The sequence below is a fragment of the Gnatocerus cornutus genome, chromosome 6, assembly GCF_029298725.1.
Source record: "Gnatocerus cornutus isolate USDA-ARS CGAHR chromosome 6, icGnaCorn1.1, whole genome shotgun sequence".
In the NCBI taxonomy this organism is placed as follows: Eukaryota; Metazoa; Arthropoda; class Insecta; order Coleoptera; family Tenebrionidae; genus Gnatocerus; species Gnatocerus cornutus.
In genome coordinates this window covers 17,190,137-17,207,095 of record NC_142238.1, presented here as the reverse complement: position 1 = coordinate 17,207,095, position 16,959 = coordinate 17,190,137, and the positions used below count along the sequence as shown (strand labels likewise).

At 34.5% G+C, this 16,959-nt stretch overlaps 2 protein-coding genes and 2 long non-coding RNA genes across 4 annotated transcripts; all 4 read right to left on the bottom strand.

Annotated features, from left to right (window-relative positions):
* Positions 1-528: 528 nt before the first annotated feature.
* LOC148173485 (uncharacterized) lies at positions 529-15,674 on the bottom strand. The gene is made up of 3 exons (XM_088039258.1): positions 15,571-15,674; positions 15,167-15,522; positions 529-617 (listed from the first exon to the last, which is right to left on the bottom strand). The coding sequence occupies exons 1-2, from the start codon at positions 15,583-15,585 to the stop codon at positions 15,223-15,225; spliced, it is 315 nt and encodes a 104-aa protein (XP_087895384.1). The 5' UTR covers positions 15,586-15,674; the 3' UTR covers positions 529-617; positions 15,167-15,222.
* On the bottom strand, positions 7,547-8,031 carry LOC148173488 (uncharacterized). Its single transcript, XR_015770250.1, has 2 exons — positions 7,709-8,031; positions 7,547-7,645 (listed from the first exon to the last, which is right to left on the bottom strand). It is a non-coding gene; the product is annotated as an uncharacterized LOC148173488 (long non-coding RNA).
* Positions 8,354-12,631, bottom strand: LOC148173487 (uncharacterized). Its single transcript, XM_088039888.1, has 5 exons — positions 12,473-12,631; positions 12,312-12,418; positions 11,586-11,635; positions 8,570-8,894; positions 8,354-8,517 (listed from the first exon to the last, which is right to left on the bottom strand). Exons 1-5 carry the CDS (start codon positions 12,629-12,631, stop codon positions 8,367-8,369), a joined length of 792 nt encoding a protein of 263 aa, XP_087896014.1. The 3' UTR covers positions 8,354-8,366.
* Positions 12,633-13,070, bottom strand: LOC148173486 (uncharacterized). Its single transcript, XR_015770286.1, has 2 exons — positions 13,025-13,070; positions 12,633-12,972 (listed from the first exon to the last, which is right to left on the bottom strand). It is a non-coding gene; the product is annotated as an uncharacterized LOC148173486 (long non-coding RNA).
* Positions 15,675-16,959: the final 1,285 nt, after the last annotated feature.

Here is a 16,959-nt window from a genome sequence, read left to right as displayed (position 1 = left end):
CAAAGTCGTAAATCTTAAATCAAAGTTCAGATTCGTTTTTCTGAGGTTAAAATTAACAAGTTAAGTAGTTTATTGTATTTATTTACACCGAAAAGTGAGAGAAGTTTTTCCATAAAAGCCACCTAGCGGAATAACGCCGAAGTTGATAGTTCACGCCTCCTCTCACCAGAGGGCTAAACTTTTGTTTTTAAAACTTACAATTTTTGAATCAAAACCATTTGCAGGAATAAGGAAGAATGATAAAAAACAATACCCTCAAATTAAACTAAAGGAGTATTAATAAAATAAAAAAACACAAACTCGACACTCTCCCTCCTTCTTGCAAAAAGTGTGAAAAAGTTTCATTAGGAACATGTTTGTTGGCTTACCTAAAAAAGACGAGGGAAACAATCTGAAATGGACGAAACTATCCATTCTTAATTAATGGTAATTGATTATTGCTCTAATTCCAACTGATCCAAGAGCCAAGAGCCAAGGTTAGTCCTTCGCAAGTGGCGCTTCCTCAAAAATATCTCATTTAACGACTTCTTCAATTCTTGTAGATCATTGTTGTTTTTATATGCTGATGTAACCGCAGCCAGCTTGTCGGACATTTCAGTGCTCATTTCTTTTTCCGACTAAAACAAACCAAATAGTTTTAGGTGTTAATCTTCCTCTGATACTACAAAAGCCATGACATCATAAAGACACTAAATTTAAATCCCAAATTTGCAATCTGCGTAAAATTCTGCGTTCACTGATGTATAATAACTCGAGTTTACTCTACAAAATAAGCGAGATATCGATATGAGAAGTTTGGCCATAGTTTTAGTCATGAATTTTTGCGAAAATTTGCAAATTTCGACTTTTGGAAAATCTAAAAACGATTTCTTATGTAAAAAATCGCGAGAAAAACGATGCCGCAAACCGCATTCCAATATCTGAAATAGTTTTCGAGATATCGAGCATGAATTGTTTGGAACCTTCAAAAATTTGGCCATCTGGCGACAACCCAAAAATTCAAACGGCCATAACTCAGTTATTTGTTGTCGGATCTGAATTTAAATTCCAGATTTGGATTCAGCGTGAGATTCTGCGTAAAATGGGTCAAAATTTATTGAGTTTACCTAAGAAATAAAGAAAGCATTGACCAAAAACTGTTTGGAAGTGGTCATTTTGGGGTGATTTTCAATCAATGTTTTCAAAATGAAAATGACGTTTAATAGCATTGAATTATATATCAGTCGAAAGAGGAGCTCAAAATCTATCCACTGGCCCAATTTGAGATCGATCAAACAAACGGTTTACGGGTTATGGTCAAAAATAAAAAAATTGAAAAATTTTCATCGTTTGAGTCGCAATTTTTTTTCGCGAAAAATCGACTATCGAATTTTGGGCTTTTAAGCACTTTTTCTAACGTAAAATGAGCCGAGAAAAACGATGGCGCAAACCGCATCTCAATATCTCTAATAGTTTCCGAGATATTTAACTTTGAAAATTGGGAAAAATGAGAAAAAATGAAAATCAACTATCCGAAACTTTGATCGGCCATAACTCAGTTATTTGTTGTCGGATCTGAATTTAAATCCCAGATTTGGAATCTGCGTAAAATTCTGCGTTCACTGATGTATAATAACTCAAGTTTTCTCTAAAAAATAAGCGAGATATCGATATGAGAAGTTTGGCCATAGTTTTAGTCATGAATTTTTGCGAAAATTTGCAAATTTCGACTTTTGGAAAATCTAAAAACGATTTCTTATGTAAAAAATCGCGAGAAAAACGATGCCGCAAACCGCATTCCAATATCTGAAATAGTTTTCGAGATATCGAGCATGAATTGTTTGGAACCTTCAAAAATTTGGCCATCTGGCGACAACCCAAAAATTCAAACGGCCATAACTCAGTTATTTGTTGTCGGATCTGAATTTAAATTCCAGATTTGGATTCAGCGTGAGATTCTGCGTAAAATGAGTCAAAATTTATTGAGTTTACCTACGAAATAAAGAAAGCATTGACCAAAAACTGTTTGGAAGTGGTCATTTTGGGGTGATTTTCAATCAATGTTTTCAAAATGAAAATGACGTTTAATAGCATTGAATTATATATCAGTCGAAAGAGGAGCTCAAAATCTATCCACTGGCCCAATTTGAGATCGATCAAACAAACGGTTTACGAGTTATGGTCAAAAATAAAAAAAAATAAAAATTTTCATCGTTTGAGTCGCAATTTTTTTTCGCGAAAAATCGACTATCGAATTTTGGGCTTTTAAGCACTTTTTCTAACGTAAAATGAGCCGAGAAAAACGATGGCGCAAACCGCATCTCAATATCTCTAATAGTTTCCGAGATATTTAACTTTGAAAATTGGGAAAAATGAGAAAAAATGAAAATCAACTATCCGAAACTTTGATCGGCCATAACTCAGTTATTTGTTGTCGGATCTGAATTTAAATCCCAGATTTGGAATCTGCGTAAAATTCTGCGTTCACTGATGTATAATAACTCGAGTTTACTCTAAAAAATAAGCGAGATATCGATATGAGAAGTTTGGCCATAGTTTTAGTCATGAATTTTTGCGAAAATTTGCAAATTTCGACTTTTGGAAAATCTAAAAACGATTTCTTATGTAAAAAATCGCGAGAAAAACGATGCCGCAAACCGCATTCCAATATCTGAAATAGTTTTCGAGATATCGAGCATGAATTGTTTGGAACCTTCAAAAATTTGGCCATCTGGCGACAACCCAAAAATTCAAACGGCCATAACTCAGTTATTTGTTGTCGGATCTGAATTTAAATTCCAGATTTGGATTCAGCGTGAGATTCTGCGTAAAATGAGTCAAAATTTATTGAGTTTACCTACGAAATAAAGAAAGCATTGACCAAAAACTGTTTGGAAGTGGTCATTTTGGGGTGATTTTCAATCAATGTTTTCAAAATGAAAATGACGTTTAATAGCATTGAATTATATATCAGTCGAAAGAGGAGCTCAAAATCTATCCACTGGCCCAATTTGAGATCGATCAAACAAACGGTTTACGGGTTATGGTCAAAAATAAAAAAATTGAAAAATTTTCATCGTTTGAGTCGCAATTTTTTTTCGCGAAAAATCGACTATCGAATTTTGGGCTTTTAAGCACTTTTTCTAACGTAAAATGAGCCGAGAAAAACGATGGCGCAAACCGCATCTCAATATCTCTAATAGTTTCCGAGATATTTAACTTTGAAAATTGGGAAAAATGAGAAAAAATGAAAATCAACTATCCGAAACTTTGATCGGCCATAACTCAGTTATTTGTTGTCGGATCTGAATATAAATCCCAGATTTGGAATCTGCGTAAAATTCTGCGTTCACTGATGTATAATAACTCGAGTTTACTCTAAAAAATAAGCGAGATATCGATATGAGAAGTTTGGCCATAGTTTTAGTCATGAATTTTTGCGAAAATTTGCAAATTTCCACTTTTGGAAAATATAAAAACGATTTCTTATGTAAAAAATCGCGAGAAAAACGATGCCGCAAACCGCATTCCAATATCTGAAATAGTTTTCGAGATATCGAGCATGAATTGTTTGGAACCTTCAAAAATTTGGCCATCTGGCGACAACCCAAAAATTCAAACGGCCATAACTCAGTTATTTGTTGTCGGATCTGAATTTAAATTCCAGATTTGGATTCAGCGTGAGATTCTGCGTAAAATGAGTCAAAATTTATTGAGTTTACCTACGAAATAAAGAAAGCATTGACCAAAAACTGTTTGGAAGTGGTCATTTTGGGGTGATTTTCAATCAATGTTTTCAAAATGAAAATGACGTTTAATAGCATTGAATTATATATCAGTCGAAAGAGGAGCTCAAAATCTATCCACTGGCCCAATTTGAGATCGATCAAACAAACGGTTTACGGGTTATGGTCAAAAATAAAAAAATTGAAAAATTTTCATCGTTTGAGTCGCAATTTTTTTTCGCGAAAAATCGACTATCGAATTTTGGGCTTTTAAGCACTTTTTCTAACGTAAAATGAGCCGAGAAAAACGATGGCGCAAACCGCATCTCAATATCTCTAATAGTTTCCGAGATATTTAACTTTGAAAATTGGGAAAAATGAGAAAAAATGAAAATCAACTATCCGAAACTTTGATCGGCCATAACTCAGTTATTTGTTGTCGGATCTGAATATAAATCCCAGATTTGGAATCTGCGTAAAATTCTGCGTTCACTGATGTATAATAACTCGAGTTTACTCTAAAAAATAAGCGAGATATCGATATGAGAAGTTTGGCCATAGTTTTAGTCATGAATTTTTGCGAAAATTTGCAAATTTCCACTTTTGGAAAATATAAAAACGATTTCTTATGTAAAAAATCGCGAGAAAAACGATGCCGCAAACCGCATTCCAATATCTGAAATAGTTTTCGAGATATCGAGCATGAATTGTTTGGAACCTTCAAAAATTTGGCCATCTGGCGACAACCCAAAAATTCAAACGGCCATAACTCAGTTATTTGTTGTCGGATCTGAATTTAAATTCCAGATTTGGATTCAGCGTGAGATTCTGCGTAAAATGAGTCAAAATTTATTGAGTTTACCTACGAAATAAAGAAAGCATTGACCAAAAACTGTTTGGAAGTGGTCATTTTGGGGTGATTTTCAATCAATGTTTTCAAAATGAAAATGACGTTTAATAGCATTGAATTATATATCAGTCGAAAGAGGAGCTCAAAATCTATCCACTGGCCCAATTTGAGATCGATCAAACAAACGGTTTACGGGTTATGGTCAAAAATAAAAAAATTGAAAAATTTTCATCGTTTGAGTCGCAATTTTTTTTCGCGAAAAATCGACTATCGAATTTTGGGCTTTTAAGCACTTTTTCTAACGTAAAATGAGCCGAGAAAAACGATGGCGCAAACCGCATCTCAATATCTCTAATAGTTTCCGAGATATTTAACTTTGAAAATTGGGAAAAATGAGAAAAAATGAAAATCAACTATCCGAAACTTTGATCGGCCATAACTCAGTTATTTGTTGTCGGATCTGAATATAAATCCCAGATTTGGAATCTGCGTAAAATTCTGCGTTCACTGATGTATAATAACTCGAGTTTACTCTAAAAAATAAGCGAGATATCGATATGAGAAGTTTGGCCATAGTTTTAGTCATGAATTTTTGCGAAAATTTGCAAATTTCCACTTTTGGAAAATCTAAAAACGATTTCTTATGTAAAAAATCGCGAGAAAAACGATGCCGCAAACCGCATTCCAATATCTGAAATAGTTTTCGAGATATCGAGCATGAATTGTTTGGAACCTTCAAAAATTTGGCCATCTGGCGACAACCCAAAAATTCAAACGGCCATAACTCAGTTATTTGTTGTCGGATCTGAATTTAAATTCCAGATTTGGATTCAGCGTGAGATTCTGCGTAAAATGAGTCAAAATTTATTGAGTTTACCTACGAAATAAAGAAAGCATTGACCAAAAACTGTTTGGAAGTGGTCATTTTGGGGTGATTTTCAATCAATGTTTTCAAAATGAAAATGACGTTTAATAGCATTGAATTATACAGGGTGGCCCATCTAAGACTTTCGGGCTCAATATCTTTGTTATTTATGAACGGATTTTTCCAAAATTTAAAATATAATTTCTTGAATAGGTAAGGATGATGTGACATTACCAGCGTCATCCTTGTCTTAAAAATGTTAATTTTATTTGTCTTATTTTAAATTTTAATTAGTTAAAAGTTATGTCATTTTATAAAACAGCAATAATTATACGCGTGTGCCAAAAATCAACCGTCTAGCAAGTCAAGTTGCCGAGAAAAAGACAAAAAAGGACCTTAACATTTCCAAAAGATACTAACTGATAGTCGGCTATGAAACAATTGACTTCTACAGCGAGTTTAGATTTTGGACATCCCTGACTTGTTGATGAATCCGTGACATTCATGACATTTGTGACATTCATTTGAGGTTATGTTTATTTTTGAGCATTATGATGAGGACTATTGATTTAAACATGCACATTCACGATTTTTTATCTCGATCTTTTAGTAACTAATCACAATGCATTGAACCGAGCATCGTTTCTCGACATTTGTGATATTTCTCGTTTGAGGTTATGTTTACTTTTAAGCATGATGATGAATATCATTCATTTAAACTTGCGCAGAACGATTTATCCCGATCTTTTGAAATTGAAAACTAATCACAATGCATCAGATAGCGTTTTGGTGCAAAAATTTCATAGGCACAAGGAAATGTGAGCGAAAAACTTGTTGAAAGTTGGTCGTCACCAGAAAAATGATTGCAGAATGGTTCGTTATGAGGTGCAACTAGTATTTACGACTTCTTTAGCACTGTCACAGGTTTATTGGAAATGGAAATTCGGTGACACGTATGCAGTGAAGCGATTTGACTCATTTATGATTGCATTTGCGTTAAAACAGTAATCTCATTTATGATGAAGACAGAATTAGATGATCACAAGATTTCGTCCTTTTTCAGGAAACTACTTGACTTTGATTAACAAATAATTTGTTACAAGGTATTTTATTGTAAGGTACAAAGTTTTAACAGTGAATAAACTATACCAGTGACAATTATAGCAATGTCACCATATTTTCTACAATAAGTAATGAACGAATGTACAAAAATTTACAAATGTATCAGATATTTACACTGTTACAACATGTCTCTGTACTTTGAACATTTATAACAAGTGCAAATAATGTTGGAATATTGTAAGCGTTTGGTCACTGTCATTTTGCTTGTTGGCGATGCGATGAGATTTGGCTTTTTTTTACTAGCAACTCATTTCTTGAACTTTCTTGTAACGAAATGGACACAAACAATTAGGGGCAGCATAAGTTTTTGGATATGTTCTGTGATGGCGAAGAATGAATTTGAGGCCCCTTGGTCCGAGCAAATCGCTTGTCGCTTTCAACTGGAACAATTGCTTCGATGATACTAGTCATTTTCCTTCGCTGAACACTTACCATGTAATGTTGCGGCGACTCTTCATCGAATTCATCAACAAGCAGGGTTTTGCACTTTTAGCAGCTTGGTTACTGTCCGTCAAACATATCCACCCATGTTAGAAGAATCCAAGTGGCATAGTCGTTCATGGTGGTCAACAACACCGTCCAGAACGTTCTGCAATCGTTCTTAATGCTTGCAGCAGAGTACGATAGGGTGTCAATAAGAGTCCTTTACATGTTTGCATCTTTTGGCGGTTCATTGAGAAAAAACAGGTTCAATATTGAAAGTAACAGTCCGTGTTGAAGTACTGCATCATTTTCAGTGTGTTGCTTTCAGTCTTGTTCGTCTTTTTTCACTCGTCCAAGTTATTAATTGGTTGTTTAAAGAATTATCCCATTGAAAGAGTCGACCGACGATACTTTGTTAGAAATATCATGTGTGCAATTTTCATTAGAACGCAGTTATAAATGATGTTCATTGTCATTTTGTTTCATTTTTTTCTTGCACTACTTCTTTGACTCGTTATTCTTTCTTAGTGAGAAATTGTCTTGATACCGTGCAAGCACATTTTTCGTTTGATAATAGAGGGGGTATAGTGGTCCTAGATCGTTAGGTAGTTCGCAAGGTTTGTTGAAGCAACAAATACAACTCGCAACATCATGCACCATATTCAGTTCGAAAACACGAATCTGAAATATCAGATGTAAACAGTGTTCCTACAATTTGCAATGACCTTAGAAAATCTAACTCACTATTATGCGTTTTTGGTGATCCAAAACCGCTTAGTTGTCGGTAAGTACATGTATCTGATTTCCATATTACTTATACGTCTTGGTATCATTAGTTGGTTTCCTATTCGAAGTTTCATTTGCTAATCTTTCGAAACGGAATATTAATGGTACTGTACGACCAATTTGGACTTGAAAAAACTTTCATGATAACACCTTTTAGCATGGCGGTCTTGAAAGTGTGCAGAATTGTGCCTACATTTGTCGATTCGACTTTGTTTCTACAAATCATAATTGAAACATACGAATTTATTAGTCGCATAGCCACTAAATACCACAAAACTGGGTTTTGACATGGGTAAGCTTGTCTTTGCCGTTGCTCTTGTAGGTTCTAAGCCACTCAACGATACAGCATTCTTCGTTACTTTTGCATACCAACTATACCGACTGCACCAGCATTTTTCGATAGCAGCACTACGTCCTAGATTTCATACGTATTGTGAACCAATTTTGACTTCTTGACTACGGCAGTTCACATATTGGAGCTTCGAGCTTAATCTACTTTGGATTAATGACATTATTAAACAAAAGAAAAATGTTAAAAGTATCTAGTACCATACATTTTATAGGCGCAGTAAAGAAGTTTGCCGAAAAAGGATGAAATCACCTAATTCTGTCTCCATCATAATTGAAATAACTGTTTTAACGTAAATGCAATCATAAATGAGTCAAATCGCTTCACTGCATACGTGTCACTGAATTTCCATTTCCAATAAACCAGTGACATTTCTAAAGAAGTCGTGAATTCTAGTTGCACCTCATAGCAAACCAATCTGCAATCATTTTTCTGGTGATAACCAACTTTCAACAAGTGTTTTTACTCACATTTCCTTGTGCCTACGCATTTTTTGCACCAAAACGTTGCCTGATGCATTGTGATTAGTTTCCAATTTCAAAAGATCGAGATAAATCGTTCTGCGCAAGTTTAAATCAATGATTTTCATCATCATGCTCAAAAGTAAACATAACCTCAAATGAGAAATATTACAAATGTCAAGAACGTCACTGACGTCAGCGATTATTGACAGACCGAACGCAGGGATGTCCAAAATTGGGCGTGGGAAATTATTTTTTTCATAGCCGACTATGATTTTGCATCTTTTGGAAATGTTGAGGGTCTTTTTTCTTTTTTTCTCGGCAACTTGACTAGCTAGACGGTTGAGTTTTGGCACACTCGGATAATTATTGATGTTTTATAAAATGACATAAATCTTAACTAATTAAAATTTAAAATAAGACAAGTAAAATTAACATTTTTAAGACAAGGATGACGCTGGTAATGTCACATCATCCTTACCTATTCAAGAAATTATATTTTAAATTTTAGAAAAATCCGTTCATAAATGACAAAGATATTGAGCCCGAAAGTCTTAGATGGGCCACCCTGTATATCAGTCGAAAGAGGAGCTCAAAATCTATCCACTGGCCCAATTTGAGATCGATCAAACAAACGGTTTACGAGTTATGGTCAAAAATAAAAAAAAATAAAAATTTTCATCGTTTGAGTCGCAATTTTTTTTCGCGAAAAATCGACTATCGAATTTTGGGCTTTTAAGCACTTTTTCTAACGTAAAATGAGCCGAGAAAAACGATGGCGCAAACCGCATCTCAATATCTCTAATAGTTTCCGAGATATTTAACTTTGAAAATTGGGAAAAATGAGAAAAAATGAAAATCAACTATCCGAAACTTCGATCGGCCATAACTCAGTTATTTGTTGTCGGATCTGAATATAAATCCCAGATTTGGAATCTGCGTAAAATTCTGCGTTCACTGATGTATAATAACTCGAGTTTACTCTAAAAAATAAGCGAGATATCGATATGAGAAGTTTGGCCATAGTTTTAGTCATGAATTTTTGCGAAAATTTGCAAATTTCCACTTTTGGAAAATCTAAAAACGATTTCTTATGTAAAAAATCGCGAGAAAAACGATGCCGCAAACCGCATTCCAATATCTGAAATAGTTTTCGAGATATCGAGCATGAATTGTTTGGAACCTTCAAAAATTTGGCCATCTGGCGACAACCCAAAAATTCAAACGGCCATAACTCAGTTATTTGTTGTCGGATCTGAATTTAAATTCCAGATTTGGATTCAGCGTGAGATTCTGCGTAAAATGAGTCAAAATTTATTGAGTTTACCTACGAAATAAAGAAAGCATTGACCAAAAACTGTTTGGAAGTGGTCATTTTGGGGTGATTTTCAATCAATGTTTTCAAAATGAAAATGACGTTTAATAGCATTGAATTATACAGGGTGGCCCATCTAAGACTTTCGGGCTCAATATCTTTGTTATTTATGAACGGATTTTTCCAAAATTTAAAATATAATTTCTTGAATAGGTAAGGATGATGTGACATTACCAGCGTCATCCTTGTCTTAAAAATGTTAATTTTACTTATCTTATTTTAAATTTTAATTAGTTAAAAGTTATGTCATTTTATAAAACAGCAATAATTATACGCGTGTGCCAAAAATCAACCGTCTAGCAAGTCAAGTTGCCGAGAAAAAGACAAAAAAGGACCTCAACATTTCCAAAAGATACTAACTGATAGTCGGCTATGAAACAATTGACTTCTACAGCGAGTTTAGATTTTGGACATCCCTGACTTGTTGATGAATCCGTGACATTCATGACATTTGTGACATTCATTTGAGGTTATGTTTATTTTTTAGCATTATGATGAGGACTATTGATTTAAACATGCACATTCACGATTTTTTATCTCGATCTTTTAGTAACTAATCACAATGCATTGAACCGAGCATCGTTTCCCGACATTTGTGATATTTCTCATTTGAGGTTATGTTTACTTTTAAGCATGATGATGAATATCATTCATTTAAACTTGCGCAGAACGATTTATCCCGATCTTTTGAAATTGAAAACTAATCACAATGCATCAGACAGCGTTTTGGTGCAAAAATTTCATAGGCACAAGGAAATGTGAGCGAAAAACTTGTTGAAAGTTGGTCGTCACCAGAAAAATGATTGCAGAATGGTTCGTTATGAGGTGCAACTAGTATTTACGACTTCTTTAGCGCTGTCACAGGTTTATTGGAAATAAAAATTCAGTGACACGTATGCAGTGAAGCGATTTGACTCATTTATGATTGCATTTGCGTTAAAACAGTAATTTATGATGAAGACAGAATTAGATGATCACAAGATTTCGTCCTTTTTCAGGAAACTACTTTACTTTGATTAACAAATAATTTGTTACAAGGTATTTTATTGTAAGGTACAAAGTTTTAACAGTGAATAAACTATACCAGTGACAATTATAGCAATGTAACACCATATTTTCTACAATAGTAATGAACGAATGTACAAAAATTTACAAATGTATCAGATATTTACACTGTTACAACATGTGTCTGTACTTTGAACATTTATAACAAGTGCAAATAATGCTGGAATATTGTAAGCGTTTGGTCACTGTCATTTTGCTTGTTGGCGATGCGATGAGATTTGGCTTTTTTTTACTAGAACTCATTTCTTGAACTTTCTTGTAACGAAATGGACACAAACAATTAGGGGCAGCACAAGTTTTTGGATATGTTCTGTGATGGCGAAGAATGAATTTGAGGCCCCTTGGTCCGAGCAAATCGCTTGTCGCTTTCAACTGGAACAATTGCTTCGATGATACTAGTCATTTTCCTTCGCTGAACACTTACCATGTAATGTTGCGGCGGCTCTTCATCGAATTCATCAACAAGCAGGGTTTTGCACTTTTAGCAGCTTGGTTACTGTCCGTCAAACATATCCACCCATGTTAGAAGAATCCAAGTGGCATAGTCGTTCATGGTGGTCAACAACACCGTCCAGAACGTTCTGCAATCGTTCTTAATGCTTTCAGCAGGGTACGGTAGGGTGTCAATAAGAGTCCTTTACATGTTTGCATCTTTTAGCGGTTCATTGAGAAAAAACAGGTTTAATATTGAAAGTAACAGTCCGTGTTGAAGTACTGCATCATTTTCAGTGTGTTTCTTTCAGTCTTGTTCGTCTTTTTTCACTCGTCCAAGTTATTAATTGGTTGTTTAAAGAATTATATCCCATTGAAAGAGTCGACCGACGATACTTTGTTAGAAATATCATGTGTGCAATTTTCATTAGAACGCAGTTATAAATGATGTTCATTGTCATTTTGTTTCATTTTTTTCTTGCACTACTTCTTTGACTCGTTATTCTTTCTTAGTGAGAAATTGTCTTGATACCGTGCAAGCACATTTTTCATATGATAATAGAGGGGGTATAGTGGTCCTAGATCGTTAGGTAGTTCGCAAGGTTTGTTGAAGCAACAAATACAACTCGCAACATCATGCACCATATTCAGTTCGAAAACATGAATCTGAAATATCAGATGTAAACAGTGTTCCTACAATTTGCAATGACCTTAGAAAATGTAACTCACTATTATGCGTTTTTGGTGATCCAAACCCGCTTAGTTGTCGGTAAGTACATGTATCTGATTTCTATATTACTTATACGTCTTGGTATCATTAGTTGGTTTCCTATTCAAAGTTTCATTTGCTAATCTTTCGAAACGGAATATTAATGGTACTGTACGACCAATTTGGACTTGAAAAAACTTCCATGATAACACCTTTTAGCATGGCGGTCTTGAAAGTGTGCAGAATTGTGCCTACATTTGTCGATTCGACTTTGTTTCTACAAATCATAATTGAAACATACGAATTTATTAGTCGCATAGCCACTAAATACCACAAAACTCCGTTTTGACATGGGTAAGCTTGTCTTTGCCGTTGCTCTTGTAGGTTCTAAGCCACTCAACGATACAGCATTCTTCGTTACTTTTGCATACCAACTATACCGACTGCACCAGCATTTTTCGATAGCAGCACTACGTGTCTTAGATTTCATACGTATTGTGAACCAATTTTGACTTCTTGACTACGGCAGTTCACATATTGGAGCTTCGAGCTTAATCTACTTTGGATTAATGACATTATTAAACAAAAGTAAAATGTTAAAAGTATCTAGTACCATACATTTTATAGGCGCAGTAAAGAAGTTTGCCGAAAAAGGATGAAATCAGCTAATTCTGTCTCCATCATAATTGAAATAACTGTTTTAACGTAAATGTAATCATAAATGAGTCAAATCGCTTCACTGCATACGTGTCAGTGAATTTCCATTTCCAATAAACCAGTGACATTTCTAAAGAAGTCGTGAATTCTAGTTGCACCTCATAGCAAACCAATCTGCAATCATTTTTCTGGTGATAACCAACTTTCAACAAGTTTTTTTACTCACATTTCCTTGTGCCTACGCATTTTTTGCACCAAAACGTTGCCTGATGCATTGTGATTAGTTTCCAATTTCAAAATTTTCAAAATATCGAGATAAATCGTTCTGCGCAAGTTTTAATCAATGATTTTCATCATCATGCTCAAAAGTAAACATAACCTCAAATGAGAAATATTACAAATGTCAAGAACGTCACTGACGTCAGCGATTATTGACAGACCGAACGCAGGGATGTCCAAAATTGGGCGTGGGAAATTATTTTTTTCATGGCCGACTATGATTTTGCATCTTTTGGAAATGTTGAGGGTCTTTTTTCTCTTTTTCTCGGCAACTTGACTAGCTAGACGGTTGAGTTTTGGCACACTCGGATAATTATTGATGTTTTATAAAATGACATAAATCTTAACTAATTAAAATTTAAAATAAGACAAGTAAAATTAACATTTTTAAGACAAGGATGACGCTGGTAATGTCACATCACCCTTACCTATTCAAGAAATTATATTTTAAATTTTAGAAAAATCCGTTCATAAATGACAAAGATATTGAGCCCGAAAGTCTTAGATAGGCCACCCTGTATATCAGTCGAAAGAGGAGCTCAAAATCTATCCACTGGCCCAATTTGAGATCGATCAAACAAACGGTTTACGAGTTATGGTCAAAAATAAAAAAATTGAAAAATTTTCATCGTTTGAGTCGCAATTTTTTTTCGCGAAAAATCGACTATCGAATTTTGGGCTTTTAAGCACTTTTTCTAACGTAAAATGAGCCGAGAAAAACGATGGCGCAAACCGCATCTCAATATCTCTAATAGTTTCCGAGATATTTAACTTTGAAAATTGGGAAAAATGAGAAAAAATGAAAATCAACTATCCGAAACTTTGATCGGCCATAACTCAGTTATTTGTTGTCGGATCTGAATTTAAATCCCAGATTTGGAATCTGCGTAAAATTCTGCGTTCACTGATGTATAATAACTCGAGTTTACTCTAAAAAATAAGCGAGATATCGATATGAGAAGTTTGGCCATAGTTTTAGTCATGAATTTTTGCGAAAATTTGCAAATTTCCACTTTTGGAAAATCTAAAAACGATTTCTTATGTAAAAAATCGCGAGAAAAACGATGCCGCAAACCGCATTCCAATATCTGAAATAGTTTTCGAGATATCGAGCATGAATTGTTTGGAACCTTCAAAAATTTGGCCATCTGGCGACAACCCAAAAATTCAAACGGCCATAACTCAGTTATTTGTTGTCGGATCTGAATTTAAATTCCAGATTTGGATTCAGCGTGAGATTCTGCGTAAAATGAGTCAAAATTTATTGAGTTTACCTACGAAATAAAGAAAGCATTGACCAAAAACTGTTTGGAAGTGGTCATTTTGGGGTGATTTTCAATCAATGTTTTCAAAATGAAAATGACGTTTAATAGCATTGAATTATATATCAGTCGAAAGAGGAGCTCAAAATCTATCCACTGGCCCAATTTGAGATCGATCAAACAAACGGTTTACGGGTTATGGTCAAAAATAAAAAAATTGAAAAATTTTCATCGTTTGAGTCGCAATTTTTTTTCGCGAAAAATCGACTATCGAATTTTGGGCTTTTAAGCACTTTTTCTAACGTAAAATGAGCCGAGAAAAACGATGGCGCAAACCGCATCTCAATATCTCTAATAGTTTCCGAGATATTTAACTTTGAAAATTGGGAAAAATGAGAAAAAATGAAAATCAACTATCCGAAACTTTGATCGGCCATAACTCAGTTATTTGTTGTCGGATCTGAATTTAAATCCCAGATTTGGAATCTGCGTAAAATTCTGCGTTCACTGATGTATAATAACTCGCGTTTACTCTAAAAAATAAGCGAGATATCGATATGAGAAGTTTGGCCATAGTTTTAGTCATGAATTTTTGCGAAAATTTGCAAATTTCGACTTTTGGAAAATCTAAAAACGATTTCTTATGTAAAAAATCGCGAGAAAAACGATGCCGCAAACCGCATTCCAAAATTACGAATTTTACTGCACGTGACCATCAAATGCACTCGTCTAAAGTTGGTAGCAGCCCCTAGGGATGTTTATTGGTAACAGTTAACGTCTAGCGCAGGTTTGCCAAAAACCATAAATGGAGAGAAAAGAAAACAAACCTTCCATCCTTCCTCAAACAAGCAGCGATGCATCCAGAATTCCAGATCTCGCGTTTTCAAAAAACCAATAAAAATTCTCTATAAACTTCCATTCCTTGATGTTTCTTTGACTTCACAAAATAGCTGACAAGACACCAGATGACCTTCAGAGCCTTTGTAGTATTTTCTTTCTTGACAACTGCATCTCGATGATACTTTGTTTCCGTTGGTTGAGTTCCTTTGAGCCTTCTCTGGAGAAACACTCGTTTTTTGCTCGTAGACTCATCAGGTTTGAAAACGTTGCAAACTTCGTGCTCCCGCAATGAAATCAGCAACACTCTGAACATTTCCCAGTCACTGAACGACATCTTCAACCACTGGAAAAAGAACATTTGACTTTGACTTAAAACATGTTTAAATTTAACCTTTTTCATCCACATTGCAGTAAAGCAGCACCTTTTTCATGATGTTATGCTCCTTGATCAATTCACTGTTCTCTGGGAGCACTGAATGGGTGGTTTCTTCAATTCTGTGCAATAACTTGCAGAGTCCTTTAGCGTTGAGCGACGACAACCGCCTTTTCGACATCTTAGGCTATGGGTATCATCCATCGATTCAGTCTCTTAATAATAAACTCTGGTAATGAAGTTGGAACCTGAAATACCACGAAACATTTCAAGGCTGGAATTCAAACAGTTTTCAGCTTACCTGCGTTTAAAAATTTCAATAATACCCATCAATTTGTTGCAAATCAACTCCAACTAAAAATAGCTTCAAATGAACTTCTTAACTTGTGTAATTTCTTTGCTACCATGCCCAGAAGAACGAGAAAGTAAACAGTAAAGAATTCTGGTAGTCTCTTGTGCAAGCAGGATCGTTGTTAATCATTTGTTGTACTCTGAAAATAAGTTTAGTAAATCATGAACATAACCTCAATGTGTGCTGTCAAAATATTCAAGTTAAGACATACATTAAGATAGAGACACAATACCATTTTTAAATAATTAATAGAATCGTAACCAAGTCGTGAATGTTAAATCAGACTTTAGATTCTTACTCCTGAGGACAAAATTAATAAAAAGAGTATTTTCTTGCTTTAATTTTCATCGAAAAACTGCAAACCAAATAAAAGTTTGAAAAATTAATAAAACATTAACGGAGCGTCTGATCGAAAAATCTTTGACGGATTCTTGTTCCTGAGGTCCAAATTGATGGAAAAAGTCGGTTTCAAAGAGATTTTATTTTTTGTCGAAATCGCCAAAAATCCATGATGTTTAGTCTTTGAACTTTTTTTGGCGAAAAACGCGAAAGTTCGCAGATCGACACGAAACTATGCACATGGCATAATTTGACATTTCCACATCCATTTTTGGTCTCCGTTCCTCGCTATCTGCAAGATTTTTTGAGAAAATGCAAATTAAAAATTTTAAAATTCAATTTCCCGCGTCAAGCAATCTATCAACGAAGCATAGAAGCTAGGACATGCGTCAACAGTCTTTAGTCCATAAATAATATTAAATAAAATATTAACAAAGTCGTAAATCTTAAATCAAAGTTCAGATTCGTTTTTCTGAGGTTAAAATTAACAAGTTAAGTAGTTTATTGTATTTATTTACACCGAAAAGTGAGAGAAGTTTTTCCATAAAAGCCACCTAGCGGAATAACGCCGAAGTTGATAGTTCACGCCTCCTCTCACCAGAGGGCTAAACTTTTGTTTTTAAAACTTACAATTTTTGAATCAAAACCATTTGCAGGAATAAGGAAGAATGATAAAAAACAATACCCTCAAATTAAACTAAAGGAGTATTAATAAA

Bases quoted from the DNA above. Each gene is read 5' to 3' on its own strand.
- LOC148173487 (XM_088039888.1), bottom strand. From the start codon at position 12,631: ATGAAATCTAAGACACGTAGTGCTGCTATCGAAAAATGCTGGTGCAGT. The intron at 12,419-12,472 runs GTATTTAGTGGC...TATGATTTGTAG, and splicing joins TGTCAAAACGGAGTTTTGTG to AAACAAAGTCGAATCGACAA. The intron at 8,518-8,569 runs GTGAGTAAAAAC...AAATGATTGCAG, and splicing joins ATGCGTAGGCACAAGGAAAT to ATTGGTTTGCTATGAGGTGC.